At 37.0% G+C, this 22,349-nt stretch overlaps 1 protein-coding gene across 2 annotated transcripts in view; it reads right to left on the reverse strand.

Moving 5' to 3' along the window:
* The window catches only part of VAV3 (vav guanine nucleotide exchange factor 3), a 364,842-nt gene that overhangs the window by 166,693 nt on the left and 175,800 nt on the right, over positions 1–22,349 (reverse strand). For both annotated transcript variants that reach the window (XM_045033232.1, XM_011285035.4), the window contains exons 5-13: positions 21,919–22,027; positions 19,825–19,917; positions 17,575–17,643; positions 15,390–15,493; positions 13,863–13,962; positions 9,786–9,881; positions 6,629–6,697; positions 4,777–4,863; positions 290–375 (exon numbers count right to left, since the gene is read on the reverse strand). In XM_045033232.1, the coding sequence (XP_044889167.1) occupies positions 290–375; positions 4,777–4,863; positions 6,629–6,697; positions 9,786–9,881; positions 13,863–13,962; positions 15,390–15,493; positions 17,575–17,643; positions 19,825–19,917; positions 21,919–22,027 (813 nt within the window). The remainder of the gene's footprint in view (positions 1–289; positions 376–4,776; positions 4,864–6,628; positions 6,698–9,785; positions 9,882–13,862; positions 13,963–15,389; positions 15,494–17,574; positions 17,644–19,824; positions 19,918–21,918; positions 22,028–22,349) is intronic.

A 22,349-nucleotide genomic window follows, 5' to 3' on the forward strand; every position in this document is an offset into this window, starting at 1 on the left:
ATTGTATTTTTACAGTAGTTATCAATTGCTTTATCTCTACCCTCATCTTACTGTGTCCCTTGAGCCCCAGCTGACATTCTCTATTTGTCATATCCCTCTTAATAACTTAGACAAATCAACAGATATCAGAACCGAGAAACCTATCTCTGAGAAAATTGTAGAAAACCATAGGTTGGTCTGTCCCCTTGTTTTTCTTCTTTTTCCCTCCCTTGTCCTGAAAGAACTGTTTTATCAATCTTCTGATACTAACCACTTATTTTGAAAATAACTATTTCTCCTCTTTTCTCACCTTTCTTGCTTTGTATGCTTGTCTAGAGTGGTTATGCGAATTTCACCATCTCCCTGAGGTCGTCCAAAAAGCAAAACTGGTTGGTTCTAAAACATAAAATTTACATGTCTCAGGTTTTTTTTTCTTTTTTGTAAACATATAAAAACAGAAAGAAATATTTGCTAGGGACAGCTACCTTATTACACTATAAGTTTTATCATTTTGCATTTTTAGCATGCTTACTGCAAAAAGTTCAGGTCTATATGATACGCTTTCAAAACAGTCTGCCCTTGGACATCCTAGAAGGTACACTGAAAACATTAATTAATTTTATTTATAGTCTTAAGAGGAAAGTTAGCTACCAAAAGCAAGAATTAACTGGAAGAATCCAACTCACAACAAAGATATACCAACTAATACTTATTAAGCACCCACTGTGTGCCAGACACTGTAGAAGATACAGGGCAAAATGTTTCCCGTGCCCAGTGGGGGAGAAAATATTCACAGCAGTATATAATTATAGATGTGCAGTTGCCATGAAGAAAGAGTACAGGAAAAATGCATTGCCAGGGGCTTAATATGGTCAAGGGAGTCAAGGATGGCTTCCTTTAGCTAAGATCTCAAGAATGAAAAGTATGACTTAATGATTAAAAACAATGAACCATTTCCCCAGAGGCAAACAATAAAAACGTTAAGTATTTATGAACACCTACTGTATAAGGTGCTGAGAGAAAAAGAATTGACTGAAAATTATCACTAACATCAAGGAGATTACATTCTAATAAAGGAAGCAGATAGGTAATTAATTAACTTGCTGCAAGAAAGTATAAAAATAGATGTTCCCTAGCAAACTCCCAAGATGTGTTTTGCAGAAATAGAAAACTCCATCCTAAAATTCATATGGAATCACAAGGGACCCTTAATAGGGGAACCCGTCTTGAAAAAGAACAAGGTCAGGGTCTTAGTCTTCCTGATTTCAAAACTTATTACAAAACTCTGGTAACAAAAACACTGTGGCACCTGCATAAAGACAGACTGCTAGACCAATGGAATAGAACATTTGGAAATAGGCCCTCATATATATATGGTCAAATGATTTTTGACAACAGTACCAAGACCATTCAATGGGGATAGGAGAGCCTTTTCAACAAATGATTCTGGGAAACTGGATATGCATAGGCAAAAGAATGAAGTTGGACCCTTACCTTGTACAATATACCAAATTGATCCAAGGGTTAAAAATATAAAACTCTTAGACAAAAACATAGGGGAAAATTTTTATGACATTAGATTTAGCAATGATTTCTTAGATATACCACCAAAACCAACAAAAGAAAACCCAGTAAGTTAAAATTCTTTAAAATTAAAAATTTTGTGCAAAGGACAGTATCAACAGAGTGAAAAGGCAGCCTCCAGAATGGTAGAGAATATTTGCAAACAAAATGTGTGATAAGAATTGATATCCAGAATATATAGAGAACTCCTATAACTCAACAAGCAACCCTTATCCACAAACAGGCAAAGAACTTGAATAGGCAAAGAACTTTGTACATCTTTCTGCAGAGAGATATACAAATGGCCAATAAGTATATGAAAAGATATTCAATATCCCTAATCATTAGGGAAATACAAAATCAAAACCATAATAAGATACAACTTCATACACATTTGGATGGATATTATTTTCAAAAGAAGAAAAAAGAAGAAAAGAACAAGTGTTGGTGTGGATTGGCATGTTCCACTTCTGGTTATATAACCAAAAAAAGTGAAAGCAGGGACTGGAGCGTGTATTCGCACACCCATGTTCATAGCAGTACTATTCACAACAGCCAAAAGGGGTAAGAAACCAAAGTGTCCACAGAGATGAATGGATAATCAAAATGTGAGGTATATATAACTAATGTTATACTTTAAAGCCTTAAAAAGGAAATTCTTTTAAAAAGAAATTCTGATACAAGCTACAAGGTTGAACACTGAAGACATTATGCTAAGTAAAATGCACCAGTCACAAAAGGACAAATATCACATGATTCCATTTATATGAGGTACCTAGAGTAGTCAAATTCACAAAGACAAAAAGTAAAATGGTGGTCGCCAGGGGCTGGGAGGAGGGGAGAATGGAGAGTTAGTGTCTAATGAGTACAGAACTTCAGTTTTACAAGATGAAGAGAGTTGTGGAGATGGACAGTGGAGATGGCTGGCTGCCCAACAACATGAATATATTTAATGTTACAAAACTATACACTTTAAAATGGTAAATGTCATATATATTTCACCACACACACACACACAGAGCTGTCCAGGCAATGTGCTATGAAATTACAAAGAGAAAGTAATAATGGGAGATTATGGAAAGAATTATTTTAGTTGGACCTTGAAGGAATATGATAGGAAATAATGGGAAGACATTCTAGGCTCTGACATTATTATGATCAAAGGCAGAACTATAAAAATGTACAGCAAATTAGAGACCTTACGACACAGCAGGACACCTGCAAAGTAAAGTATGTGGGCAGGTATTAGCTGGATGAGTTCAGCAAAGTAGTTTCAGCCCAAATCATTGAGGGCTTTAAATATCATGCTAAGGATTGTTGACTGAATCCTGAAGGCAAAAGCAAATACTGACAAGTTAGGGATAGAGAATGAACTGAGAAGTCCACCTTTTGGAAATGCAAGTTGGTGACGGGATGATGAGAGGCTTCTGTGGTTGGAAAGGTGGCAGATGAGGTCCTGAAAGGAGAACATGACTATACATGTGAAAAGGAAGGCTCAAGATGTTTCAGAGAAAGCATCAGTAAAATTGCTCCACTAAGAAAAGTATCTTTCCTTCATTCATCCATCTCTGTTTTTGCTGCTCACAGTTTAACCCAGGCCTCTACCATCTCTCTTTTCTTTTTTAAATTATTTTTGTTTTATTTTATATTTGAGAGAGAGCAAGCACATGAGAGAGCAAGAGAGCGCGGGTGCATGAGTGAGCATGAGCAAGGAAAAGGCAGAGGCAGAGACAGAGACAGAATCTGAAGCAGGCTCCAGGCTCTGAGCTGTCAGCAAAGAGCCCAACACGGGGCTCGAACTCACGGACCACCATCATGACCTGAGCCGAAGTTGGACACTTAACCAATTGAACCACTCAGGCGCCCCAAGACCACCTTGCTCTTGAAATCACCTCACAACTTTCCAGCAGGGTTTTCTTTAAATGTAAATCAGGCTGAAACCTTTACTAGCTTCCCCCTGTAATGACTGTAAAATCCCAGCTCTGTGCCCTGGCCTACATTGCTGGAGGACATAGCTCTCCTGCCCCCCCCTACCTCCTGCCCACCTCTCCCCCACTTCAGAGCCCACGATTTTTCTCCTCATTCACAATTCCCAACTCCTCTGGCCCATCTATGGTGATTGCATTTGCTATGGCTTCTGCCTGGAATCCTCTCCCCCAGATCACTGTACCACTGGCTTTCTTCTTATTCTTCAGGTTCAAGAGGCAAATGACTCCCTTCCCTTATGTTCAACTGTTTTGTATCTTAAAGTCCTCTTATGAGTGAAGTCATATGATTTTTGTCTTTCTCTAATTTCACTTAGCATAATACCCTCCAGTTTCATGCACGTAGTTGCAAATGGCAAGATTTCATTCTTTTTGATTGCTGAGTAATACTCCACTGTGTATGTGTGTATATATATATATATATATATATATATATATATATATATATATACACACCACATCTTCTTTATCCATTCATCCATCGATGGAAACAAAAATAATATAAAAATAGGGAGGGGGACAAAACAGAAGAGACTCATAAATATGGAGAACAAACTGAGGGTTACTGGAGGGGTTGTGGGAGGGGGGATGGGCTAAATGGGTAAGGGGCACTAAGGAATCTACTCCTGAAATCATTGTTGCACTATATGCTAACTAATTTGGATGTAAATTTTAAAAAATAAAAAATAAAATTAAAAAAAAAAAGAGGCAAATGACTCAAGGAGTTTTTCTAATCATCTTATCTAAACTAGGATTCCCTTGATTATCCTCTGTTGCCCCACCCAGTTCACAGCAGGAATCTCCACAGAGCATTTTGACAGTGTCTCCTCAATCAAGAGACCATGTTTTTCACAGTGAGAGCCCCAGCCCCAAGCCAATGTCTGGCACACAGCAGTCACCCAGTAAATATAACTAAGATGAATAAATTAACAGGAAATCGGCCATGACTATGTATAGCGTAAGGGAAAGAAAAGAAAAAAATGCACTCTAATGTTTAGAATTTAGACTGCCAGGGGAAGAGGCATTGTGTGATTAAGGAGAGAGGGACAAGCAAGGGCAGAAAGTCCTGGGACACGATATACATATCACAGGTGCCACGGGAAATCCACGGGGATGCCGCCAAACAGGAATTGCAAAAAACCCTGAACAACAGAAACTTCAAGGTAAACTATCTTTGCTTCAAAAACAACTTGTAGAATGTCCTCTGATTTGGGGGTTAGGAAAGCTGGAAGGAATGATAATTACATACCAGATTTTCTATAGATAGCTGAAACTGTTTAATTTCACGAAGGGTCTCATTATCTCTTTTCACTTCATTCACATATTGTGCCAAGTCCTAAAGAATAAAGGGAAGGGTACAAAAAGAAGTCACGATAAGACTGGAAAAGAGATGCAAACTGTTTGAAAGAAAACACATCATTAATTTCATTAGTGGTAAAAGTAACCACCATAACTTTTCCATGACAATAAAAATGAATGACCCATCAATCAAAACTGCAACTCAAAAGCAATTTCAAAATGTCTGCAGTACAGCTGCGAAGACTAAAGAGTTGTCATTTGCCACACCTCGGAGAAGAGCAAGGATGAAAAACAAAAACAGACTATGACACGGTGCTGAACAAAAGGAAACTAGGTCAGGAGAATGCAAATTCCAAACACGTTAATAACTGACCTTGAGAGAATCACACTTTTACATGGGTTAGAATAAGGGTAACAATGCAATAATGAATGCTTAGCAGGGACAAAAAAGTAAAAGTTAGACAATGAATCCAGCTGGACCGTTTTCTGCAACCAGTTAGTGTATTAGTTCCTGAGAGCATTCAGTCAAGTCAGCCAGTTCAATTTTAAAGAGTTAATGAAGGGGAAGAAAAGGAGAAGACAGAAACCCAAGGGCACTAAAATGGAGTCAAGCAAACAAACAATGCTGGACACGTTTCTCCATGGGCCTTCTTCACCTACTTTAAAATGCCTTTTCTCATATTTGAGGAAACATTAGCTAATCTTTCCATACTGTAAGTAGCTATTTTTATTACATGTGCTCTAGATTTTCCTGTTTTCTGGGTTTTCTTTTTTCTCTACCCTCTTAAATTCATCTGCAACAGCAGGAACAGAACTCTGACAAAAAGCAGTTCCTAACTTTGTTCTAAATGAAAGTCTGACGTTCCATAGGATGTATCTATTAACGATTTCTTTAAAAAGTGCAAATTTGGTATGAATTTCTAAAATAACAAATGGTTGTGTGATGTCTCCTAACGGGGTACTAAAATCAGCCCAATAACGGAGCTAACACTGAAACTGGCACAGGGACATGGAGAAGTAATTAGCATTTTGCTCTATTGCTTCTGGGCCTTTTGGCTAAGATCAAGTACAGTAATTAGCATTGCTCTGATGACAGTCACATTGGCATTTTGTTCTTAAGAACAAATATTTGTTTATGTTTTAAGTTAGGGGCAAATATTTCTTTCAAAGTCAGAGTCCAGCACAAAATATAAACTGGGGTTTTACAGATTCCCCAGTATGTTTAAAAGTCTGCCTTTGTCCACTTGTAGTTCTTGATTTTCAGATTTACCTAGACATAGAAACCCAGACTGAAATCCACTTGTACTGATGCACAGCATCCACAAGGGTAAACCAGGCAGATATCCTCACTCGAGGAAAATAAGTCACACCACTGTTCTGAAGTCACCAGCTGACCTGCTGGTTACACAAGCCGACAGTTTTCTATTAGTAACCACAAAAAGAATGTGAAATAAAACCCTTATATTAAATCATTCCCAGTGGTTATAAAGGTTGTCATGCTTTCATAAATAACAAGTTATTTTAATACACCTCTTGGTTTTATGTGTCTTTGTCTAACAATTAAATCCATGCAAGGGTATCTATTTCAGTTAAAAATATTCAGCTCTTCCCACCTAATACAAAACCATACAAATACATATACGCGCACGCGCGCACACACACACACACACACACACACACACACACACACACACACACACTATACATTAGCATATCATACATATGTATTAGCGGCTTGTATTCTATCATTTTTGGGGGCAAGGATAAAAAACACAAAGAAGTTCATGGTACATTTGCCTTACCTTCATCGCATCAAGAGCCAGTTTCAGATTTGCCTTCTCCATAGGATCAGTGGTATGTTTGACCAGTTCCTATTTGGAAGATACAGTTTAGTGCTACTTTCATCAATTAAAACCAAAATATGAGAAACAGAACATTTAAAAACTAAACCATTTTTAATACTATTTGCACCATAATGTAATAAGTCTGATGTAATTTAACTAGGTTCTATTTTCATAAAAATATCTCTATCTGTAAGAAGACCAACCAGACCGCAAAAGAACATGAGACGATGGTTGAAAACACTCTCCTTTCAAAGATGAACCTGATCTATCCCGCACAGTAACACTGACATCCTTCTCAAATGTCATGAAAGATCCTCTCATTGCCAACTGATTCTGATGTCTACTCCTCTCCCTTGGCTTTGGGGACAATTAGAATCACTTGTTGGCTGCTATTATTATTGTCTCTGAGTCCTTCTTAAATTTCTGCCTATTCACTAGTCTTTCATACTTTCTTCTTTATCTGTACCTTGGAAAGTTACTATTTCCTAGATTTTCACCTTAGTCTTTTGTTATTCGTACTTTACTTATTCTACAAATTCTATCACAACCGTCGCCATAATGTCAACACACTCACTAATAAGACAATCACTCTAAGAGGAATGTGCTCAACCCAGAATTCATGCCTGAGTTCCAGACTCTTCCGTCCACCTACATAGTTCTACCTGGTTATCTCACAAGCCCATCTAACCCAACAACTCCCAACTTAGGGCACCTTCACCCACAACTCTCTTCTGGTTCCTGTTTACATTCTGTTGAATGAGGCACCTTCATCAGTAGAATCACTTAAGCCAAAACCTATAAAGTGTCCCAGGCACCCCTCTCTCATACTATGTTCTGCTGATACAGACTTTTATCTTTTCCCTGAAAACCATCCTCACTGCCACTACATTGGTGCAAGTCCTTACTCTTTTCACATAGGTCATTATAAATCAGCTTCTGATTAATCTTCTGACTTGTAGCCTCTCTGGACTACAAGCTATTTACTGACATCAAAGCTAGTTTTCTAATATATAAATCAGATCCTGTCTCTACCCTCTTTAGACTTCTGTAATGCCTGCAAAAGCTTCAGGTTGTTAACTACACCTCTTAGACCCTTCATGGTCTGAATTCTGCCAACCTCTCCCAACTTTTCTTTCCCACCCCAACAACTCCACCCAAACCACCTATATTCTATCCATACTAAATTAACTGCAATTCTCAAAATACATTCTAACGGGTGATCCCATTAAGCATGTGGTTTTGCTCTCCTTAGAAAGCAGTTCCTCTCTGATGCACCTAAAGGAACTCTTACTGTTCCCTGCACAGCCAGATCAAGAATCACTGTACAGCGAAGCTTTCTATGACAGAGGTCTCTACAAGTCCCCATCCTCCCCAGGCATAGTTAACTAGACCTTTATTTGTACTACCTCCATACTTTCTGCGTACCTATCATATCATACAGTACCTGGCAGCTTACACTTCATTTTCCCTACCTAAACAGTGAGCTTTATCAGTGCACAGGGGGAGGGGGTGCTGTTTAATATCATGAATGCCTAATCCTGTCTGTCAAACAGGGAGCCACTCAAAAATTTTTGCTGACTTCAATACCAATAATGTTTCTACTTATAAAGAGGACCTACAGACATCAGATCTGTTAAGTATAAGGTTGTCCAAGTAATATTCTTTCACTTTGATTTTTGCTTTTCCTTTATCAAATAATGAGTGTAAATTATTCTCAAAGTTTCAAATTCTCCACTTTCATTCTGATTTTATAAATATGTAATTTCAAATCATAAAGCATTTCAAAAATTATTTCCCCACTAAAGTATAGCAGTAAGTAGGAAATGTTCAAATTAATATCACATTTATTCAACAAATTTCTAAACATTAGATAAATACATTGTACACTATCAAGATGGAAAAACATTTGTAGAATTTTTAACTTCATATGGTATCCCAAATAAAAATTTTCCTATTTAAAAAAATTCATCATAGAACTAAACATTCTTTTGAAATTTAAAATAGAAAACAATCCAAGAGAAATTAAGGCAAAAGTCTGAATTTCAAAAAGGTATTGCCATATTTTATACTTCTGTAAGTCTAAAACTTTATAAATGACCAAGATAGATGTTTCTTGAAAACTGCACCTTTTAAATTCTTCATCTGCTATTTGACGATACCAAAGTTACAAAATAAATTATTAGCTTATTTTGGACATGTTTTTTAGTTCCATGATGTCTCAGAAACCGATTGCTTAAGTCTTCCTTATTATTTTTTCATAAAATCCAATTTGATTAAGTTGCTTTGAGTTTAGGTCTCATAAATGTTTTAATGTATTTTAAAGAAATAATCAGGGCTTGAATTCTTCTGATTTCTCAGTAGAACAAAAATAGAGATGACTAATAATTTTGCAACTACAGATCAAGAAATTTAATATACAAGATGTATAAAGCACGGCAGACTCAAAATTATATTTCACATACAGGTAGTAGATCTTTTTAAAATGACATTTTGCAAGCATCAGCAGAGTTGACAGACTAATACTGTGAGACATTTCCTTGGAGCAGAACTAATGAGCCTCCTGGTACAGCTATCAAATTAAATTTATAAGACTCTCCACCCTCATTAGAGGACTAACTGTGGAAACCATAAGCTTCGTGGTTATAAAAAGAATCACTTCAAAATAAACGTAGTCTTATTATAATTTACCCTAGCAGAAAGCAACAAAGAAGGTGACACAATTCTCTTCAGTTTATGGTTATAAGGCAAAAAGTCCAAAACACTTAACCTGCCAAAATTCAAGTGTATTACAACAGTGAGATTCTAATAAATGATTATAGCTAACCAAAGACTTGGTTAAAGGGATCTTTACATTTTGCCTTTTTTTCCCCCTAATTCTTTGGGGGCCAGTTCTGTTTGAAGGACACAAAATATGACTTTGTGGAAGATAACAAATGAATCTTTGCTAAAGGAAGAAAAAGTTTCCAGCTGTTCTGTTATTTCCCACTTAGCTATACTAATCATTGAAAATCATAGGGGGATATGGCCCCAAACATGGAGTATCTGGAGCATAATTGGTGCTTCATGAATATTTGGTTAAATGAATAAACAAAACAGATAGTTTTAAGTTACATACCTGGAGAAGAAGGTGATACTTTAAAACCCGTTGCATAGGAACCACAAGCAAATCTCGAAGAGTGAATTTTCCATTATTTGCTCTTTTGGAACATTCCTAATGAAATGTTTTTTAAAAACTTTTTAAGAAAACTTTGCTTTATCAAAGGGAGTCATAAAGCCAACATTAAAAGATGCAGAGGCCATAAACAAAACTGTTATTATATAATAAATATTTTGTTGCTTTTATTAATAATCCTTTCTAAAAAATAGAAAGATCTAATTAAAAAACAAACAACAACAACAACAACAAATAATCCTTGTAGCATTTCAACCCTAAAATGAATCATTAAGTACAACTGTTTTATGCAATGAAAATTATTTTTCCTAGTGGCCCTCTAGGTTCTTCCTCTACTTACCTTTATAGCTCTACCTTCCACCAACCACCCCCAGCTAGGCTGCGGGCCTGGCATCAAGAACAAGTCCCTACTTATCAAACTAGCCATGTGCCTTCGCCATGGCCATGACTTTGTTCATTCTCTTCTCTCCAACCGCCATGTGCGTTGTCCAGTTTCCAACAAAATTAATCATCCTCTTCAAGAACTATACATCTAAGCCTTTTGTAATAATCCCAATCAAAATTGTGCTCTCTGTACCTTGTGGACATTTTAATGATTGTTGTACATACTATCTTCCCCAATATATTCTGTCTTTTACAGCTTTAAGAATCTAGTGCTTGCTTAATAAATATTTATTAAACTGAAGGAAATGGAATGATTGAGTCTAAAAATTTGCTAAAGTATAAACCTATTATTGAATTCAAACTTTCAAAAGCCTCAAATTTTAGTGTTTTTTTTTTATCTCACACTCTTCTTTCTTTAAAGTTGATCTAAAAATAGTACTGACTTGTGTTCACTCTTCTGACATTAACTATAACTTTAAGGAAAGTACTTTGAATTTGAAGTACTGAAGCCTGAACTCAAAGTTAGGCAACTCTTGGCTGTGTGACCTTGAACAAGTTGCTTTTCTGATTTTACTGTTTCTCACATATTTGTGATATAGTCTTAAAACAATAAAGTTCCATAAAATTATTATTATTAGTGAGAAACTAAATCCAAACTCCTCAGACAATTGTACATCCCAAACCAAGGAATTTTCCAGTTCATAAAGAGTTGCATTCAAGAAAACACTGCTTTGTTCATGGTTTGTTTCCCCTTTGCCCACACTTAACTTTTCTGGCACATGGAAGGATATATTATCAGGAGCTATAAAGTAAACACCATTAACTCTAATGACCATAGTGACTTAATGAGTATTTGACTACAGGTCTTAAGCAAGAACTGGGGACACATCGGGACATGTTAGCTCATGTCTTGTCAATTGCTGCAGTTCACTAGAAGAATATTTCAACTGATTTCTTGCTTCTACAGATTATAGAGAGTTCTGGATCATGGGTCTCAAATAGGAGGTTAAACTGTTAAGATTATTGTAATGAATGACTCTCATCGCCCCAGCTGCATTTCAAGCTCCTTAGAACTGAGGTTGTATCTTACACTTCGTGCATATATATGCCATCTTAACAGTGTTAGGAACAGAAATGTTATACATTTAAATTTTGCTTTGTTATGTTATGGAAGTCAGTTTAAAACTGTTGGGGAAATAATTAAGTTCCTTGAAGTTCTAAGTTACAGGCTCAGGAAGTAAAGAAACTAACATTGCAGGCGTTTACTACAACTGGGGGTCTAAGTTTGAGGTGTAAAATGCTTATTAGTATTGAAAGTAAATAAAGGGTAGAATACATCTGGCGACATGCTTAACCAAACTCCAATTTTAACTGAGAAGAAAATAAATGGAATCGGGATGAGCCAGCTTAGAGAACAAGATAAAGAGATTCTGTTACTGTTCGCCCTATGTTATCTTGGTTCCAAAGTAGAGAAGAAAAAGACAAAGACCGACAGGAGCAAAAATCACCACAAACTGAAGACGCGAAGGAAGCAGAGACACCAAGAATAAGGCAGCTTCCCCTTTATCATACCAGGAGTTGCAGAGGACAGTCCCAGCAAAGAGTATCTGTTGAGGTGCCACAGTGTCTGATTAAATACTTGCCAATCAGGCCACTAGTCAGTAGTAGTACCTTTTCAGGCAAAAAAACGGGTAGCCAGCAGCCCCTCCCCCTGAGCTTTTCAAACTCAGCCTGAGGTTCTCTCTCTCCCTCAGATGGATAATGACCATAGAAAATATGTTCCTAGAGGCCCAGAGTATGTCATGTGTCATAGGGCAGGACTTTGACAGTGACTCTGAAAGAAGGGAGAAGAATATCCAAACAATACTGAGAGTACAATGGGAGTATGACTAACAACTTGTATACTCTCTTCTGGAGCCAGAACTTTATATATATATAAAGTTCTAATGGTAGAACTGATGGCATCTGTTCTAATGGTAGCTCTGTTACGAACTAGTTGTGTAAGTTGTAGAGTTTTATCTTATCATCATAATTTAATTGGAGTCAAGGTACTTTATAGCTCTATGCTCCTGAGGCTCTATTCTCCCAAGAGGAGCAGGAACCTTTTACACTAACAGGGTTATCAGGATGTTATTTAGTGGTGATTCAAGCCACCAGCAGACATAAGGTCCACATCATCAAAGGCTTATAAGAGCTAAGGAAAAATGATCCATGGCAGAGAGGACAGTTACCTGGTAGCCTGCTGATGTGTAAACTTTCTAACCACTAGTTCCCCTTTGTGAAAGTTATAAAATCATACCAAATATGCTAAAACAATGAAGGAGCTCTAATTGGAAAATCATCTGCCTCATTTTTTTCCCTTCATCGCCTGACCTCACTGCTGAATTGAACAAAGACAGCAAAAGGGACACTACAGTGTCAAGTAAGGCAAACACAGCCATTTAAGAGTTGACTGTACGTTTGCACTCAACATTTAAGAAAATTCAAATATATGGATAATCTATTTGAGAAAATTACTCCCTTAACACATCATCTTTTTCAAAAGTTCCCTAAAATTGCAAACTCCTATGAGAAAGAAAAATGATGTAAAAAAAAAAAAGAAAACTGACCACCATTTCCAGATTTATTTTCCACTGTTCCACATGCTCTGTTTATTCTGGCCTACTCTCCATTTTTCAGACTTTTCCAGATTCATCTGGTCAGTCATGCTTATCTGGTCAGAATACTCTCCAGAGAATCTCACCTGTCAAGACTCCTCCCATTCCCTTGGGGACCTAAATCAAATACTACCTCTTCAGAGAAATCTTCCACATTCTACCTGTGCTGAGGTGATCACTCAATCTCACTCATGGAGCGCTATCGATTACTGCTTGTCACATACAACTTAATCTTATTTGTGTCTGTCCTGTCTTTCTTCTTACGGACAATATCCATACCCTTCTTATACACCTTATCCTAAATGTCTTACGTTTTTAATAAACATTTTTCATCTGCATGTACATTATCTCACATGTATCTTACTTATCCTGTACTTCTTTCTACCTAGGTGACCCTGAGCAAATTACTCATAATCTCTCTCTGAACCTCAGGTTTCTCATCTTTAAGAGAAAATTAATTGTACATATCTCATAGAGTCATGAGGACCTAATGACATAATGCATGTAAAACACAAAGCCAGAGTCTCAGATTTTACTATTATATTATTACTATCATATTATTTCATAGAGCTATTAAATATTTTACAAAACTGACATAAAATTATGTTTAGAATACATGGAAAAATGTACTATTGCACTAATCTTGCAAAGAAGTAGATCTATTTTTTATTCTTTTTTTGAGTATAGTGGACATATAGCTTTACATAAGTTTCAGGTGTACAACTTAGTGATTTGACAAGTTTTTACATGATGCTATGTTCACAAGTGTACCTACCCTCTGCCTCGTTACATTGCTATTACAATATCACTCACTGTATTTCTTATGCTGTGCCTTTTATTTCCAGGAATTATTTTTTCTGTAACTAGAAGCCTGTAAATCCTTCTCCCCCTCACCCATTTTGCCCATTCCCCACTCCCCTCCCCTTGCTTTTAGGTTTATCTTACTTTATTTCATAAGCTAACAAAAAATAAACAGTACCTCTAATTTCAGTTTTACATCTTCTTTTGTCTTAGAAATGTTGTCTAAACTAGAGATGGCCAACTCCACTCCACTACAGTACTGCCCATATATAACCAACCTGAAAGGGAAGAAAAGGAGAAATTTGTAGGACAAAAGAAATAAAGTAGAAGGGGAAGAGGCAGAATTACCATCATCTCTTTAAAATCACAGTTAGGGAGAATCAAAGCAAATCTTACTTGTCCTGCATCTCTAGCTAGGTGACCCTGGGCAAATTACTTATCTCTCTGAGCCTCTGATTTCTTGTTTCTTTTTAACACAAACCACACATAGACTCATAATATGCTATTAAAAGGACTAATTTTTATTTCTAAATTTGAATGGGATTAATTTCCCATACATTTTTTCAGCAGGTAGAGTTCACAAACCGGCTTGATAACTGTTTATGGTAAGTACACATGAATATCACAAAAACAAAATTAAAAATTTCTGTTTATGTTCCTACTAAAGATGAATGTTCTACTGTTTACCCATACTCAGAAAAATTTAACTCGGACAATTTTATTGTCCTCACTAGTCATGACTCCACTCATCAATAAACCTAATCTTTCCTACTTTTTAATTAAGGAAAACACATTATCTGAAAATTGTGATTGAAGGAGTGACCTGAAGTGTGCTGGGTAGAAGGTACCTTGTACTACATGGAGTCTGAGCCTGCTTCAGGAACCGTAGCTCCTCAGTAATATAGGCACTTTGCAGAGAGGTTGGGTAATTTATCGTTTCTTTTAACTCTCCATTGGGGAAAAAGAAAACTACTCATAAGTTCATGTTTAACTGTTGTTGATGCAAAGCAATTCATTAGCCACTTCTTAGTAGTAGGAACTACAGTGCTTAATTTTAAGAGAGAGAATATTTTAAGTGAAATTCCTTGGTACTTTTATTAACGTGAGTTGTTCAGAAGAGGTTTTTTTGTTTGTTTGTTTGTTTGTTTTAGAAAGGGAAACTGCCTTCAGCCGTGAATCTAATAATCCCAAATGGAGAATTATAAAATATGAGAGTTGGAACAAGCACTAGGCACCTGCTAATCTACCCCTAACATTTACAGATGGAGCAAAGGAGGCTAGAGAATTAAAATGACTTCCTGAAAACTACAGAACTCAGAGGTAAAAGGTCGATAATGTGAACTTCTGATTTGCAAGGCAAACATCTAGATCCTTTTCTTTCCCCCTTCCTTTTTCCTGGTCCACATACAGAACTCAAACTACCACCCTGAGATTAACTGTCCTATGTTCTAGTTACTGCCCACGTAGTAACTTAATGGACAGTAGAAATAGCTATTTATGAGCAATTTTATTTTATTTTTTTTTAAGTAGGCTTCATGCCCAATGTGTCCAACTCATGACCCTGCGATCAAGACCCGAGTTTATATCAAGAGTCAGATGTTTAACTGACTCTTGAGCCACCAAGGTGCTTCCCAGAGGAATTTTAATACTAACCCTCACTATAATCACAAACTGATAGCCACAAAATTTAAAATTTAAAAGTTACCTTTCCTTGTAGTTAATGAAAACTTGATACAAGTTTTGGTCATTTTTATTTACAATGGAATCATGAATCTCTTGCATTAGGTTCCGATGAACTTTTACAAGTTCCTTAAGGAAAAAAATGTTAAAGGAAATTAGAAAACAGGACCAAAAATAAATCACCCCAAACCTAAAATCCTTACTGTTGCTAGACTTGTCATTCAAGGAAATGCTAATGCCCTCAAACTCTAAACCTGCTACTAGGGATGATAAAGAGAAAAGGAAGTAGAGGGGAAGAAGGGAGGAGAGAGAGGTGAAACGAAAAGGGAAGGAAAGAGAAGGGGACAGAAGAGGAGAGAGAGAGACAGACAAGCCATGTGCATGGGAAACAGCAATTTCAGATCTGACTTGAACTGTCACTGTCCTGTTGGGGAAAAAAAAAATTATCTCACTACTTATTAAAGGGTAATTTATTCCTTGTATAAAAATATGTACAGCTCATTTTCATTATAGTCACTTTAACTTTTTAAATAAAACTATCCAAGTGCTTAATGTTTTATTGATGGGATAAAGTAATGATTCATGTCCTTGGGACATAAAAATGTAGATCTGTACTTTGGTCAATTAGTGGTGTCCTGGTGCTAAGCTAACAATAATCACACTAAATTACTTGAAACTAGACTACTAATGGCATAAATAAAGAGCAGATAAATTGTACTAGGCAGTTTACTAGAGCATCTCAGAAGTCAGAATTTTACCTTTTTCCTGATAAGCAAGTAATTTTCCGTCAGGCAGTAAATACACGTCATAGCCAGAAAATGAGGAAATTCTAATCAAGGTGCCAATTCTCGCATTAGCTCTTCCCTGTACCTTGGTGCACACACCAACTTCACAGCATGCCCTTTCCTTAGTAGGATGGAAAGGAAACAGGAATATGCTGGCCCTGCCATTTTGCTGAAGAGCATGGAAAAGCCATAAGATTAAGGACTGTCAAAGAAGTCCTAAGTTACAGTGACCGTATTAAGGTGGTTCAAGATGCTCATCTTCCTGGAACGTGCAGTTTGTTTTATGCTAAACGTTCATCTCATATTGTGACCTTGTTCTTCCTGCTATGCTACAAATCAATGAGAATGTCTTCATCTGACCATAATCGGGGACAAGGACAACAACCAGCTACGTGACTGATACACATCAACACTGAATGCAACAGAACCAAAATAGCAGGAAACTTGCAGGTAAGACAAGCAAGCTTATGCATAAAAGCTTATATATAGTATACACAAGCTATATATTAAAATCCGAGCCAGTTTTAAAGGTTTAAGAACTTGAATGCTGCCTAGCATGACCTCGGTTGGCATAGTATCTGGTCTGTTTCAATGCTTCTGCATAACTATACTCTAAGGATCATAAGATCATTGTAAGGTGCTCTGAGACCCAAAATGCTTACATAAATGTGAAGAAAAACACTTACAAATAACCACTAAAACGGATTTTTAAGTCATAAGGAAGTAGTGTATTTCAGAAATGGGAATTAAGGTTAGTACAACTGAAATCAGAATAGAGGCAAGAAAGTGGAGGAAACGGATGCCCTCAGGACAGTGTGTACAGGATGGGGTTGAGGGGCTGGCAGAATAGAGCAAGGAGTGGGACCGAAGGGGGCTCCCACAAGGCAAAGAGACAGTGGCACCAGGGATTATTTAACTAAGACTACCTCTTCTTGACAAGCAGTTAAGGATAATTTCATGAATCTTATCCACATGTTTTCTGCTTACATTCTGACTGACTTTGGTTGAAGATATGGTAAATCCCTTATTTCTAGAAAATAAGGATATAAGAACTCAAGAGGCAAAAAAGAGTTAAAATTCTTTTATTTAAAAAGTTTTTTTTAATTTACTTTTTTTAAAGTTTATTTACTTTGAAAAAGAGAGAGCAAGCTGGGGAGGGGCAGAGAGAGGGATTGAGAATATCTCAAACAGGCTTCACACCCAGCGTGGAATCCGATGCAGGGCTCGAACCCATCAACCATGACATCATGACCTGAGCCAAAATCCAGAGTTGGACAATCAACCAACTTAGCCACCCAGGTGCCCCAAGATAGTTAAAATTCTTAAAGAATACAGGAGAATATTAAAATAGGAATCTAGAACCCATAAGATGATTGAGATTTTATAGTAATATACCACAATTTTAGCTAGTCTATTTTTACTTACAGGAATGTTGATGAATACTGAATCAAATTCTGCTGCTGTCAGAAATCTTTTTAGCGGTGCCATGAAATACTACAAGGATAGGACAGAGAAATAACAATTAAGCACAATTTATCCTAATCTATATAAGAGTTTTTCATTAACAAATGATCGATATTTATTGAAAGTCTATTGTTTATCTGTATAATGAATACCAAGAAAAAAGCAGAAACTATTTTCTCTATCTTAAAGATTTTATACTTAAACAGACATATAAAGACACAAACATAAGTTAATTCATTTAAAGTATAAAATAAAAGGTTTAGACAATGAATACTCCTGAAAGTAATAATAATAAAAAAAAATAACACTTTTGGCTGAATTGGCCAAAAAAAAAAAAAGGCAATATTTTGGAGATACAGGACTGATACAAAATACTCTCAAATGCCTTGATCTTCCCCTTCATTCCTTGAGAATGTTAGTTCCTGGCCTACCATATCTCTTTCCATTATGACTCCCATGTCTGTTCTTGGCAATCTCAGTATCTGTGCAGATCATCCTTCCGATAGCCTGGGCTTTTAGATCCTTGACTGCCGGTAATCTTGTGCTCTATCCTAGCTCGGCTCTCGACTCTGGAGGTCATATTCCAAGACCTTCTCATTATCAACAACTACATAGGCTCTATAGCATTAATTTTAAGTAATCAACTCTGATCACTACCTCCTACCTTTATAGCTCATTCCTTTAAAGAATTCTTTAACCCCACCGGGTCTGCCAATCCACTGATCATTCTATATCTCTCATGTCCTCACTTCCTCCCCACCAACTTTACACTCCATAAACCATCATGAGAATCACTTCCCTTACCCTTTCTTCTTCCAGCATGCTTTTCTGGAAGAACAAAAACCCTTGTTAAATCTAGCTTGCCATATATGTTGTGCCTATACCTAAGAAGTTAAATATGAACTAGATCAATAGTCTAATTTTCAATTGAACTTGTGATAATGCATAATCCTATATTTCCCTAGTCCATTTATTCCCCCTCTCTACTAAACAACTCTGCAAAACCTTCAACTCTTTTCCTAAACATCCAGAACTATCTCCTTATTCTCATTTTCTTAACCTCTAAATGTAGAACTTGCCGGAGGTGGCCTCAAATCTCTCCTTCATCAACATTCATTCCCTAGGTCAATTCATCCAGTACCACTGACCTTATAAGCCATTGTGTAATGATAATGGCCCCATCTATTTGTCAACCTCTCCCCTTAATGCCAGCCTCATGTATCTAACTCCCTCCTCAACACAGCCCCTTGGAAGCTAATAGATATTGCAAATGTAGAATGTCCCAACAGACTCGTGATTCCCAGACCTGTCCTCCTCAGCTCAGTAACCATCTTTACTACTCACACAACAACTACTCATGCTATAAGCCTAGCGTTCTTGATTGCTCCCTTTCCCATATATCCTTCACCTAATTTATCATCTCATCTGCTCAGCTCTACTTTCAAAATGTATTCAGAATCTGACCATTCCCTACCAGCTCTACAAATACTGCCATGTTCTGTCCATCTGATTATTGCAATATCCTTCTAACTTTTCTCCCAAAAAGTCAGAATACGCTGTGAAGAAACTTACATTAGATCATGTCACTTCTACTCACACACTCCAGCTTTGAGCGAGGTGTTCTCTGTGCCCCCCAACACAATGCGGTAGCTCACCAGCTCTTTGCTCTCCCTGCTTCTCTTCACTCACGCTGCTTCAGACACCTGGACTACTGCTACTCCTTGAAACACACTGAACACTGTCTCATCTGAGGGCCTTTCTGCCAGGAACCGTCATCTCTGGGATGTTGGCATGGCTTGCTCCCTCAATTTCCTCAGCTGTCTGCTAAAATGTGATCTTACTAAAGAGGCCTTCCATTACTGCTTTACATAAAATAATACCAGCCCACCCACATCACTCTCTGTCCTCTTTCCCTGACTGGTTTTTCTTCAGAGAATTTATCACCGCCTGGCCCACTTACTTGCTTAAATTGTAAACCCTCCTATGAGACAGAAAGTGTCATGAGAACAAGAGTTTTGTTGTGTCTATTGCTATATACTCAGTGCCTAGCACAGTGCCATTCAGAGACTAAGAAATCAGTAACTAGTTGTGGAATAAGTAAGTCTGCTTGTTTTACTGAAAATTAGAAAGCATACAGAAGACACACTGAGTGTCATATATTAACTATAAAATGCACTATTTGGACATCAAAAATAATACCTGATAACTTACTTTTTCTATTGACTCCAACGTTTCTGTGTATTTTTCTTCTGTCTGCTTAATTTCTGCTAGGCAGCAACTTCGTATGTCATTTTCTGGACATTTCTGCAATTAGAGTTATCAACAAAATTATTTAATCAAACATATGTATTAATTAATCTCTCTGGTAGTACATAGAAAGAACTCAAAACTACTGATTTTCTTAAGCTTTCCATTTTAATAAAACACAACCAAAAGATCCATTTATGGCATTTAAGAAGTATCTGTTCTTAAAATTTTGAACAGTGTTAATGAAAAAGGTTTAAATAATTAAAAATAAACTTCTGAGGATATACCCTCTTTATACTGAAAAAAATCTCTTTCATTATAAATGTTATTCATTCTGGAAACATCACCCATGGTGTCATCTAGTGTTCTTAACGTACAGCGTACTTTACAAGTGCTGTAGAAATACTTGCAAAATATCAAAAGGACATTTGATAAATAAAAATCTTAAAATACTTTTTGTGAAGAATTAACATTCTCGTGTTTGGCTCTTCCACTAGGTGTTAAGGCTGGAGGTAGCAGAGCATAATATTAAGATGGAAGGTGTGGGCCTCAGGTAGAACTGGGCTCAAGTACCAGTTTTTCTGTAATTCGCTGGTTCTTGTGAATAAGTTACCTATTTTCTCCATGTCTCAGTCTTCTCCTCCACAAAACAGTGAGAACTACAGTTCCAACCCCAAGGAGCTGTAAATGAGCTATCCTGGTAGAGCACCTATAGCACCCTGAGAAGTACACAAGAAGGGCCCCATGCATTTAAATTATCACTGCTGTGAACCCTGCCCCATAGAAACAACCAAGCACTGTCAGCTGAATGAAGACTGTCCTTGGGAGACACACTCAAGACTTTGCTGGTACCCCGAGCAGATGATAATTATATTAGGAGATACAGATGATACCCTGTCACCTAAAAATACTCAAAATACTGCCACAGGCAGCCTGTCAGCTCACACAGTGGGTTAAAGCTCATTCACTACCAAATACAGGCCAGGTAACTTGTTTCCATCCCACAGAAGCTACTCTCCCTGTCTGGGGCACTGGACAACCCACCAGCCTTTTATTAAAGCCAAGACTACAAAGAGAGCTGAGGAAATTCATCACAGCACTAAAAAATCCCATACTACCACCTAGCTGATGAGGAAAGGGTTTTGTATAAAAAAAGATTAATAATGGGGTGCCTTGGTGGCTCAGTCAGTTACGCGTCTGACTTCGGCTCAGGTCATGATCTCGTGGTTCGTGGGTTTGAGCCCCACATCAGGCTCTGTGCTAACAGCTCAGAGCCTGGAACCTGCTTTGGACTCTTTGTCTCCCTCTCTCTCTGCTCCTCCCCTGTTCATTGCTCTGTCTCTCTCTCTCTCTCAAAAATAAATAAACATTAAAAAAAATTTTTTTAAAGATTAATAAAAGCCTACACGACTGACCATTTTTTTTTGTTTCAAATTATAGGTGAGAAAATAATTCAGAGTAATTCTTTCTGAATGTTTTAGATATTTTTGTGGTAGATTAACCTCTGTGCGTGCATACTGACTATGACAATATCTGAAACTAAATTTATAAAACAGTAAAAATACTAGGAAACCTGTAATGAAACAAAAGTAAAAAATACCTCTTATCAACCCCCGAACAAATATGAAGAAATATTCTCTAACATATATTTTATGCTACATCAAATTTAAAGAAGATTAAACTGCTTTGTAAGAGAAGATTGCCTTTCATGATAAGAAGAATCCTTTCACAATTCCCTGAAATTATGTTCTACTGCCACTCTGGCACTATTTAGCTGGGTGGCATTTCTCTCTCAGACTTTCCTTCCTGACAAGTAGAATTCAAGGACTAGACCAGAGATTCCCTCTGGTTGTTGTGAACTATAAAATGCTGGGTGTATGTGTCTCCAAATGCAGTAAATCATGATTATGTAGTTAAAAGCTAGCAAAGGTAAAAAGAAAACAAAAGCCTGTTCTAGCAGAAGTTACACAAATATTTATATTAATTAGTCTTACAAGGAATCACTTTCCTAATAAAATACTCAAAGTAACTTTAACAATAAGGCAAGTGAGATCCTACGGCTTGATGTGCTTCCTCTGCCTTCATTAAGTCCTCATAGACTTCTCCACCTTCGTCTTCCCCATAAACACAGTCGTAGAGACCTTCTTCATCTTCCACATGGGTTTCACTACAACAAAGGGTAGGACACTCAGGTCATTTTCTCTTATGCAGTAAATGCAACAGCTACATAGAGCCTAGTAGAAAACCCAGAGAGGAAATAAAACATAATTCATGGGAAGAGTCAAAAGGCTTTACATTACAGTTCTTTCCCTCCTAATGAGAACAATGCCAAACAACAGAATCCACCCAGGATGGCAGTGACAGCTAACATTCACTGGGTATTTACCATGTACAAGCACATAAATGATCACTCTGCACACACGACTTCATGTAGCTGGCCCAAGCCCAGTATGCACTACCTGTGCTATCAGGCAATACTATTTGATCCT

This window comes from Felis catus, chromosome C1 (genome assembly GCF_018350175.1).
Source record: "Felis catus isolate Fca126 chromosome C1, F.catus_Fca126_mat1.0, whole genome shotgun sequence".
Taxonomy (NCBI): domain Eukaryota; kingdom Metazoa; phylum Chordata; class Mammalia; order Carnivora; family Felidae; genus Felis; species Felis catus.